We start from the raw sequence: 12,013 nt of genomic DNA on the forward strand, positions 1-12,013 counted from the left end.
GACAGGGTCATGGGCGGCCAAGGCTCATTGATGCACGTGGGGAGCGAAGGCTGGACTGTGTGTGTCCGATCCAACAGACGAGCTACTGTAGCTCAAATTACTCAAGAAGTTAATGCTGGCTCTGATAGAAAGGTGTCAGAATACACAGTGCATCGCAGTTTATTGCATATGGGGCTGCATAGCCGCAGACCGGTCAGGGTGCCCATGCTGACCCCTGTCCACCACCGAAAGCACCAACAGTGGGCACGTGAGCATCAGAACTGGACCACGGAGCAATGGAAGAAGGTGGCCTGGTCTGATGAATCACGTTTTCTTTTACATCATGTGGATGGCCAGGTGCGTGTGCGTTGCTTACCTGTGAAACAAATGGCACCAGGATGCACTACGGGAAGAAGGCAAGCCGGCGGAGGCAGTGTGATGCTTTGGGCAATGTTCTGCTGGTAAACCTTGGGTCCTGCCATCCATGTGGATGTTACTTTGACACGTACCACCTACCTAAGCATCGTTGCAGACCATGTACACCCTTTCATGGTTTTGACTTGGCCTCCAAATTCCCCAAATCTCAATCCAATCGAGCATCTGTGGGATGTGCTGCACAAACAAGTCCGATCCATGGAGGCCCCACAGCACACTTTCAGGGGTCTAGTGGAGTCCATGCCTCGATGGGTCAGGGCTGTTTTGGCAGCAAAAGTGGGACCAACACAATATATATACATTATATATATATATATATATATATATATATATATATATATAAAGAATCTACATTGTATTTGGTTAATTAATGGTCATGTATAACCACCAAGTCTCAGTAATACAATGTGAGTGAATGGCATTGCAGGTTTGCTGGAAATTGTTAATGATGGTATGCTAGCTTGACAGTTTGTTTTAGTTCCCAAACTTTGTGTAAACGCTTGCCAAAAATAATGGTTGGCTTCATGTGGTAATGGGTATGATGCATTGAAGTGTTGTGAAGTGGTTGTAAAGAACTGTTCTATGGGATCAGTGAGTAAACAATGGAAGGAAAAAGAAAGATTTATTATTTTATAATATTGCAAAATGTTCCATAATTCCACCATGCTGATGCAAAAATCAATAGCCAAGCACTAAATAAACATTTTTTTTAATCAAAAATCCCAGTTATACATAATCAGTCAAAGAGACATTACAAAGAATATAAAACTCCCTTTATAGACTCATTGATCATGACCTTTTCAGCAAATAGTGAGTCATAACTCAGCAAACTGATCCATCCTCAGTGTTGGTATTATCCCACGGTTGAATAGGAGAGAAGATGTGAATATACGCACAGCCACTCAAACATTTGGAGTTGGTATTGGAAGCCTCATCTGCTCACCAAGGCTGCATTTATTTGATCAAAAATACAGTAAAAACAGTAATATTGTGAAATATTATTTAATATATATTAAAATGCAATTTATTTCTGTGATGCAAAGCTGAATTTTCAGCAGTCCAGTCTTCAGTGTCACATGATTCTTCAGAAATCATTCTAATATGCTGAGTTGCTGCTGAAGAAACATTTCCTATTATTATCAATATTGAAAACGGTTGTGCTGCTTCATATTTTTGTGGAAACTATGATATATATATATATATATATATATATATTAAGGATTCTTTAAAGAATAGAAATTTCAAAAGAACATAAATAGGATATTTTGTAACAATGTTTTCAATGTCACTTTTGATCAATTTTAATGCGTCCTTGCTGAATTATTATTACTATTTTTAATTATTATTTTATTTTTACTATTCTTAAATAATACTGACCCCAAACCATTATATGGTAGTGTATGTACTTACCTTTTATTTTTGAATGTATTTTTGTATGACACCAAACCCTAACATCAATAAAAACTTAATTTAGCAATGTTCTTTTAGTGTGATTAATAATAAGTGTTATGGCCAAAAGACTTTATCACAAACAGCATTCATAGGAGCTGATATTTTCATTGCCAACTGACAAGTTTATGGTTAATATTCCCCTGAAACACACATTTAACTTGTAAACATTGCATTATGGAAAAAGTCATAAATTCCTCACTGAGTACATTTTTACCCACAATTTTATCAATAGAGAAAACATGAGAGCTTTGATATCAACAATTCAGTAAGGGGAAGAGAGTATGCAGAGGGAATGAGACAGAGAGAGGAGAAGAGAAAAATTACATCTAATATAATAGGAAAAAAGTCTTCACATAATAAACATGGTAGAGTTACTTAAGACATGGATACAGGCCGCACACAAAAGAAGACATGTGAGTCATCCAGTCCTCCAGCAGAGAGGAGTTCTGAGATAAAGCAGTTTATTCATGCACTAGTACTCAAGCACAGCCACTACAGACATTATTTCAGCACTTATACTGAAATACATTTTAACAAAACTATGAGTAAGCTGGAGAGATACTGATTGAAGAGTGCAACAAACAACAGCGGCCAATATATGAGTCACTGCTTCATCATTGCATGAAATGTCCTCCATGACTCATACTCTCTGCCAAAAATAAAGCATGTTTTTCATTCATATTTTGTGTTGGACTTTAAAAATGATTGTAATTTTAATGGTAAAAGACTGTAAAAATCCTACATTAAAAACCTATTCATTGGTTAATGCTAAGTTCCCTTACTCTATATGGTGAACAACTGTAATAGCCTACATCTAATGAGAAAAATTTACTTTACAAATACTGTTAAATGTACAGTTTTTGGAAGTGAAAAAGAAGACATCTTATAATAAAATATATAATAGAGTGATGCAGGGATGACATCAGTAAAATTACGGAAGCCCTGAACCGCATGGTGGAGAAAAAAAGAAAAGAAAAAGAAAGCATGGTGGGGAGGGAAATAAAAGAAAATTTATCTCATTATTTCGACACAATAAGTCGTTATTTTTAGATATTAAGTCGTTATTTTGAGATATTAAGTCGTTATTTCGAGATATTAAGTCATTATTTCGACACAAGTCGTTATTTCTACACAATTCGTTATTTCGACACAAGTCGTTATTTCAAAATAATCTCGTTATTTCGACATAACTCATTATTTCGACATAACTCGTTATTTCGACATAACATCTCGTTATTTCAACATAAGTCGTTATTTCGAGATATAAAATAAATACTTTTAATATTATTAAACACTCATTAGGCAGGTTATTTTCACTTTTATTTTCATTTTTATTGAAAATAAATGTCTTTGTGATGTGATATGTGATGGGAAAATAGAGAAGAGCGAGCTCGGCAAAAGACGGATTCGAAACCGCGGCGATCACAGTAAAAGTAGAGACTGTGAGCCAACACGCTACTGTTGCGCCACTGAAGACGTTGAATTGTGTGCGTCTTTTATTAAACTTGATTACGAGTTATGATGTCGAAATAACAACTTAATATCTCGAAATAAAGACTTACTGTATGTTGAAATAACGAGATATGTTGAAATAACGAGATATGTCGAAATAACGACATGTCAAAATTTACGACTTAATATCTCGAAATAACGACTTATGTCGAAATAACGACTTAATATCTCGAAATAAAGACTTACTGTATGTTGAAATAACGAGATATGTTGAAATAACGAGATATTATGTCGAAATAACGACATGTCAAAATTTACGACTTAATATCTCGAAATAACGACTTATGTCGAAATAACGACTTAATATCTCGAACTAACGACTATAACGATATAATGAGATAAGTTTTCTTTTTTTTCCCCTCCCCACCATAAGTTTTCTTTTTTTTTCCACCATGCGGTTCAAGGCTTCCGTATAAAATAAACCCTGTGGTAAACATAACTTGATGATACTTTTTGTTTTTCAACGTAAACTGCACACACTCACACATTCTTATCTAGTTAAAAACATAAGTTTTTTAAAATAAAAATAACTGCTTCAAAATTGGTGTTTTCGATGTGTGTAATTTAGAGCAAAACGTTTAGTCAAGTATCATCAAGTAATGTTTACCACAGACCTTATTTTACTCATAAATTGAAAAACCCCATAATACAACCCATAGGAAAATATTAAGGGAACCAGTGGCATATTAATCACCTGGGATTTGACATAATCCCTGCCCCACTCTACAGTATGTATGCACATTAGGGTTTTATGTTACATATTATGTTGATAAATGAATGTTTATTGCATTATTTTAGTGTTGTGTGTTACCATGATGGTGTTTTGTATTTGTGTGACACCTTCTATATATTAGTATTTCTGTCATGCAACTCTCAGAGTTTTCGGAATGTTAATGGATATGACACTGTTGATATGTTCGGTATTGGCGGAATAGATCTGCTACGCTGCCGCTGCAGAGAAAATACAGGACTTGCTACTGCCAATACATATGTGACATGCTGCTGCACAATATAGCACACATGAATTACCCGTAGCAGATCTATACAGGTGGAGCTGAGGAAGGTGAAGAGTTTCTGAAAGTAAAAAACTGCTACAGGAATGCTGACCAAGTATTTGAAGGTTGAGCAGCAAGCTCATTGGTTCCTGCTGTATCAGTAGCCAATCAGTTGTGCCCTACAGAGAATGATGTGATTGCAAGCAGACTGAGTTAAGGACAAAGTCAGCCTGCACTATCTAGAGTTTCATGACAGAACTTTATTTAGCTCAGCTTGTGTGAAAGCTACTTTATTAACTTTGATTCATCATGTGGCTTTCTCTTTGTACCTTTCTAATGTACAGATTTGGACCATTGCACACATCCATTATTCTGGAGACAAGTTTTCATTAAAAGCAGTATTTAAAGGCAAATTTACTAAAAGTCTGGTTACCATCCATTCATATTCATACAATTTAACTGAATAATATATTAGTATATAATAATATACATAATTAATAAAAAAAAAAAAAAAAAAAAAAAAAAAACTTACAAATTCAGGGTTTTCATAAATAATTTTATTTGAATCATCTTTGACAGCCAAGAATGACAAGATCACAGTTTGTCTACATTGCTAATACCCGGGTGCTAATGTACAAAAATAAAAACTAAAGAAAGAAAATACAGGGTGCTCACCCTCTAATATTGAAATACTTTTCTATGAAATTGTATTTGAAAAATCTTTCAAAATGAGCTTTATAAAACTGTTACCTTCTGAGAGGTAAAATTGAACAAACACAGACACAAACAGTCTGCTGGGTTAAGAAAGGACCGATCATAGATTGTAACCCTTACACATCGTCAACCTTGGACCGATCTACTCTGACAGTATAGTGAAAAGAACAAACATCATGTGAAGAAACTACTTTGTGTAGATGAACCCGAGACATGGTGCATTTTTAACTCACATAACTTTCAGTTCACGTGGACTACTCATGACATGGATGTATAACAAATACAAGGAAAAAAGAATATAAGCTTTTCATTGCATTAGTAGTGCTTATTTGGCTAAATAAAATGGAATGCAAGAACAGTTTCATTCAAAAGAGGTAAAAGACAATAAATAATTCAAATAAATAGTGTCCTCTGTTGCTTGTCAGTTTGGACCTGAGAGGTAAAGACAGAAGTGACACACAGGGACCAACAGCACAACACAGCGGAAGTATGACAATAAGAGGGCTCTGTTTGCCCTAGATTAACACTCCAGAATATATATTTTGAAATGATCCTGTGTTACAAAGGTGTATTTTATTTGCAGTTGGTTGCTTCACTGAAAATCCAATGAACTTTGAAGAAGGGCACTCTTGTATAGGGAAAGGAAATGTCAACTACGTCTCAATTTGATCGTGCTACAGTGTTAGAAATCAAGGCAATGTCTTATACAACACTTTTTGGCCCATTTAATGCCTGCTTTGTTTTTCAGTAAGGCAATATTTCCACTAAGAGTCCCACCCAATGTTTGACTCATTGGGGGTTGGGGTTGTGCTTTGCGATAATCTTAGGTGAATGGTTTAAATCACTCGCATGGCACTTTTTATAAGGGGCTAAGTATGCTCACCAATGCAATTATGCATGAGTGGACTATAATGTTACCAAACAAACAAACAAAACCACCTCAAAAGACTTAAAAAGTTAATTTAAATGCTACAACTGGCCATAGACTCACTCGTAGGCACAATTAAAGGCTCTCCCAGAAGGACCTTGTCACTCTTTGTAGGTATATAAACACGTGACATGTCTCATCAAAGCATACAGATCTCAAATGTGCTATTATGGAAGAAAATAATTAAGGCTAATTTAATAAACAGTGGATTATCAGCAGGTGTGTCAAGCCATTTCAAACAGTGAGGAAATACAGCAAATCAAGCAAAATGAAATTGATATGGTACAGGAATGACCTACAATCATTTTAATCCCAAGAGTTCTCTCAGAGCAGGCACGCTATGTTTTTCATTCAGTTAAACATCTTAAAGCTAAAATATATATTCTAGTAAAACACAAAGACATGCTAAAAACACTTGGGATCTTTTGGCTGTAAGGGGAAATTTGGATAAATAAAAAGAACACCCCATCCTTTACCAATGCAGCCAAGAAAATCAGTTTCTGTTCTTATTCCGTGTCCTAACCAGGTGCGAAGCGATAAAACGCTATATTTTGTTTGTAGCGTGGTTCCTTTTTATGTGCCGGTCGCCTCGTCCACACTCAAAATGAACTAGACTGAGGTACTACTTCATGTATATTAAACATCAACCACGGATGAGGAGAAACTGTTTGTGGACGTTTGAATCATCACATATTCTATGACAAATAGAGAAAGTGAAAGAGCAAGCAAACAGTGGGAAGTTTTGTGACTGATTGACCCATTTTTAGTTCTGCCAAAAATGAGAATTCTGTCATCATTTACTCCAAACCTCAAAGAATTTTCTTTCTTCTGCATAACACAAAGATATTTTTCAAATTAAGAGTTTTACAATTTTTGTCCATATCATGTAACTCAATGGGATCCAAAGCTTTCAATAAGTTTCTATGAGCTTGGAACGACATGAGGGTGAGTAAATGATGAAAGAATTTTCAATTTTACGTGAACTATCACTTAAACAATAGACGAATTGCTTGGCGTTGAATTCTTGAAGCGTCGCACCATGTTAGGACAAGTCCAAGGGGTTCAAAAATATGAACATTAAATGAAACACTTGCAAGATCTTAAGTACAGAAAGAGAAAAAGCCAAATCTTGTAGGGTTTTAAATAGCAGGTGTACAATTATTGTACTATAAATATTACATCATTGTACCAACAAGGATCTACATCTCAGAAAGTGCTGACAGGCTGAATCCCACTCTATGTACCTAGAATTTCCTAACTACATAATATTTCTTAATAGTTATATAGACAAACCAGAGGATTGACAAAGTGTCAGTTTGAGGCAACAAGTAGTAAACAACTCGGAGAGGATTGTAAAACATTGACACAATCTTTCAAATACTATGTTCAGTTCACACGGAAGCTGTTCTTCAGGGGTTACAAATGTATACTGTACATAGTGTTAAACTTCTGTCAGACCAACTTAACTCTAAATAAGATCTATCCCTGTTTTTTTTTTAATGTAGCGTACATGCAGGAGGTGTACACAACTTATCGTGCTATCGGTACTGTGCATGCTTTCGATACCATGTGTTCATTGGATTTAATATTACTCTTCCAAGCAGCTGGAGTTGGGTACCAAGTGCTAACCTACTGAGTCTAATCAAGGTAGTTGCTGTAAATTAGGACTAAGGCAACAATGTTCCATATTACAGAACAGGAATCATGCAGATTAAAATGCTCATGGCCACTGCTGTAGACATAAAACTGCACCATCAGGCCATGTACAGTAGTGTCAGCTACAATTTCAGGTAATCAGCAGAGGAGGCCTGACATTCACTCTCATCTAGAACGACTTTTCAGAAAGATGCAAATGAAACGGGTGCCAGACTTAAACAAACTCGTACGAGTGGATGAATACAACTATCCGAAGAACAAACGCAAAACTACACTTTGTAATTAATCCTGTTTGAACACACAAACATATTGTATTCTAACTGAGATCTCAATTTTGGTCTCTCTCTCTTATTAATAGAAGATGCCTTTAAGTATAGCAGCGTTTAATGACAAAGTGCAGAACCAAATGTTGGGTTTTGTCATTCCTTTTTCCTAATCTACAATTGCACTTACTCACCATCACTTAGTAGCTAATAATACGCCAATACAGACGTGTATACGCACAGGAGCGGAGGATTTTTGGATGCACTACAATAAAACCTCAGGTAAAGCTACAGGCTACCACTAAATTGTGTAAGTGCTGTTCAATATTGGCAATAAATAATCAAAGGCCTCGAATTATCAATACAAGCTCAAATAAATTCACACTGTTGTGATTCTCTCTGGTAAAATTGATCCTGAATAGTCCTAACTGTGCTAATACAGTACCAGTGAGTCTTTCCTCTCCAATATGGGGATTCGTTAATTGGAAACTTTACGTTAACTGTAACGTATATTTAATTGGCAAGTGTAAACAGCCCTCTAACAAACTCACCTAGTTAAGTAAGAATGCTCACTTTCTATAACTCTCTTTCTTCGTCTTTGTAATACATTTTTATTTATTCGCCTTTTTACATGCTCCACCCTCTCTGTTCTGCAGGTACTTATCTAGCTCTGCCTCTCGCTTCACGGCTTCTGGGTTGACTTTTGGGGCACCAGGAAAACATACCAGCACCACACTCATGTTGTCTCGACTACCCTGTTGATAAACAAGAAGGAACGATCAAGTTAGATTAAAGACAAGTTACAATGTTCAAACCATGGTAAACAGTTTTTGTAAAAAAAAAATATATATATATTATGAATTATTAATAAATAATATTTCATTACACTTTTGGAGACGCACCACATGACAATATGATAACATCTCCTGTTTTAGGTTTTTTGTATACGTTTCTGCATGTTGGTTGCTGCACGTGACTTTGTTTTGGAAGACTAAAGCTTTTAATTGTTCATTTTATTCTTTTAATGAGACATTTTTTACTCAATGTCTCTTTCCAAAAATATCAAAATTCATTTAAAGGGGTCATGAACTGTGTTGTTTTATTGTTTTATAATGTTTCCTTGGGTGCACTTATAATGTTAGTATGATTTATACATCAAAAATGTTCATAGTTTAGAAATAAAAGGCATTTTTCCTACCCAGATTTTAGCCCTATGATTTGAACGCTCTGTTTTAAGGGGCGTGTCTGCTGTGAGACTTCAGTGTAAACGCCCACTGCTGTGATTGGCTAACATCTTCACATATGAAAATAGCTAAGTATTACACGTGGAACTCTTTCGAAAACTTTTAGCTCATTATTACTATTACAGTTCAAGGTTTACTAATTGTGAAAAGTGTTGATTATAGCATCATATTTAGATTGTGGCAAGAAAGGTTGCAGTGATGAGCATGTAGCCGATCACAGACATGTTGAGTGCATGAATTCTCGATAATAACTCGATTTCTGCACACTAACAAATGCTTTCATCATAACTAACAGTGCAAACACGATGTAATTAAGAGATTCGTTGAAAAGGAGTTCTGATGAGAGTCCAGAACACTCGCGCTGTTTGATTGTAAAGGGAGCGTTCTTTGATCGCTTTCTATACATAATTTAATCACAGCTTAAGTAACTTTATTTTCATCCTACTAAGAGAAACAATGAGAAGTTGACCGTTTAGTCACTGGTTTGATTTACCAACAAATAAACGATTTTGAGACAAAGATGACTGTACAAGAATCATTACATATCAGAAATCACTGGTCACTGGTGCTTTTGGTTAGACATGTACACATAATCCATACACAGTAAAAACTTTTTTACTCACGATAAAAGCTGTTTTTGGACTACAAGGAAGTTTTCAGTTCTGAAACTTACAGGATATTCTTGTAGTATAATGACCTGTTATATGTCAAAAGCTCAAACAAAATTTGATTTCTCAATTCATGACCCCTTTAAATTCAGAAATGAAAAACATCCCCAGTGTGGTGTATTTTTATGTAATTTTATGCATGAATCGCATTTTTAATGTATTTTTTATTAAATGAATGTGCGTCAGTAAAAATGACCTATTAGCATCCAACTCGAAATGCTTATAACTGACCTTACCTTGTACAAGCAGGTGTCCACAATCTCATTACACACTCTCTCCAGGTCGTCTGTCACTTCCAAGCGCGAGCGCACAAAATCACACAGTTCTTCATTGGCCATGACGTCCCATATACCATCGCAGGCCAGCACCACAAATTCATCCTCGGCATCAGAGCGTTCGATCTCATACACTTCTGGCTCTGGGGACACCAGCTGCTCAGTGGGGCCTTTCCCATGGACGCACTTATAGTCGAAGTCGCCAAGAGCGCGGGAGACGGCGAGGGAGCCGTTGACCCTCTGGATCATAACAGAACCACCTGCATTCTGGATTCTCTCCTTTTCCAGAGGGTTACACGGCTTGTGGTCCTGGGTGAAGAAGTGAACGCGACCCTTGCGGCTCAGCAAGGCTCTGGAGTCACCGCAGTTGATGAAATAGAAATGATGAGGGGAAATCATCACACCCACCGCCGTAGAGCCACTGCGGTCAGCACCATGCTTGCGTTCGGACATGGCCCGCATGTGCTCGTCGATTTGCAGGAAGCCTGTGCGGATTCCACATTTCACACTCTCCACTGAGGGCTCGGCAGCAACTAAATCCGCACCTCCTGAGCACCCTCCCCTGAAGTCTGGGTTGCTGGTAATATGTTCCAGCAGATGCTCACAGCAGTAACGGGCAACCTGAGAGCCTGCGTGCCCATCGTAAACGGCAAAAAAGGACCACAGGCCGAGGCCGTAAGGTAGCCCCATCACAGCAGTGTGTGCGTCCTCCATCTCCACACGCCATCCCTGCATACTGCTGAGTCCATAACGGAGGCCGTTCCCCTCCCCGTGAGCATTGTGCTTCTCCATCTTTGGCTTGTCTAAGAACGCACCCATTCTTCTTATTTTGCTCTAACATAAACATAACGAGAAAAAAGTGAGTAAAAGGTGCTTCATTATGACCTAAGTGACTCTTATTTATTCATTAACACTAACAAAATGACAACATATTCATTCAAACATGTGAATGATATGGCATGACAATTTATACAATAAGCCACAGGTGCAGCAAGCTTCCAGTAGCAAGTAAACTGTTTAGGTAAATGTTTATCCTCAAATCAATGCAGTAAACTTGTTTACCTACAAACCTGCGGTTGTTTACATTTTTAGCTTCCGTTTAAAATCCTTTCAGACGCCAACGCAGCAAAATGAACAAAACCTGTATGACGTTAAAAAAACTGTGTTGTGTTTACTGATGAAGCCACTAACGTTACCCTTATCAGCATACGCAAACTGCTGCACGCCCAGATAGCATTAAGAGGCTAACTGCTACATTTATGTACGTCAGAGTGACATAATATCACTTACCCAGTTTCTTCGTGGTCTTTGCTGGATGAAGAAATACCGAGGCACAAAACTCGCGGGTAAGAGCCTTAATATCAGTATGTTGGGCCGGAGAGCAAACACTATAAACCAGCGCTGCGCTCACAGCCACAACACACACCAATCGATGGCTAGCCAATTAGCCAGCAAACTAACGTCAAAACGGCCAGAGATCGATTCCAAAAATAATAAAAAATAAAAATTATAACCATGAGAAAATCATCACATGAGCCTGTTAAGGCAGTCCGCAGCTGGGCGGTGGAGCATTTCTGGCTCCAGTGTTTTTGTTTTCCCGAGGGCGGGGGGCGGCTTACAGGAGCCTCGCGCTCAGAACATCTCTCTCTCCGCGCCGATGGGATTGTTTCGAACCCGGATGCTGCAGCCGATAGTGCGCGTTCCGTTTTGACTATTACATCATCACTGCCACGCAATTGAGGGCTGGAAATAGATCCATTGATGAGAGTGAGAGAAGGTAAAAAGCGAAACTCTTGCTGTTCATTTAACAGTGCTGTAGTTTTTCTGCAGAGGTTGAGTCTTTATAATCTTTATATGCTTACAATAGAGCACATTGTCATATAACTGGCCGT

General features: G+C 37.4%; 1 protein-coding gene across 3 annotated transcripts; it reads right to left on the bottom strand.

The window, feature by feature from the left end:
- Window positions 1-4,908: 4,908 nt before the first annotated feature.
- Window positions 4,909-11,806, bottom strand: ppm1ab (protein phosphatase, Mg2+/Mn2+ dependent, 1Ab). Of its 3 annotated transcripts, XR_007926872.1 has the most exons (4): window positions 11,412-11,806; window positions 10,083-10,955; window positions 5,346-8,689; window positions 4,909-5,315 (listed from the first exon to the last, which is right to left on the bottom strand). XR_007926872.1 is itself a non-coding variant. In XM_051875477.1 (3 exons), the coding sequence occupies exons 2-3, from the start codon at window positions 10,938-10,940 to the stop codon at window positions 8,546-8,548; spliced, it is 1,002 nt and encodes a 333-aa protein (XP_051731437.1). In that variant the 5' UTR covers window positions 10,941-10,955; window positions 11,412-11,806; the 3' UTR covers window positions 4,909-8,545. The 3 variants fall into 3 exon arrangements, 2 of the variants coding, with proteins under 2 accessions (XP_051731437.1, XP_051731438.1); XM_051875477.1 differs by having other exon boundaries at window positions 4,909-8,689; XM_051875478.1 differs by lacking the exon at window positions 11,412-11,806 and adding an exon at window positions 11,184-11,328 and having other exon boundaries at window positions 4,909-8,689.
- Window positions 11,807-12,013: the final 207 nt, after the last annotated feature.

The sequence above is a fragment of the Ctenopharyngodon idella genome, chromosome 20, assembly GCF_019924925.1.
Source record: "Ctenopharyngodon idella isolate HZGC_01 chromosome 20, HZGC01, whole genome shotgun sequence".
NCBI lineage: Eukaryota > Metazoa > Chordata > Actinopteri > Cypriniformes > Xenocyprididae > Ctenopharyngodon > Ctenopharyngodon idella.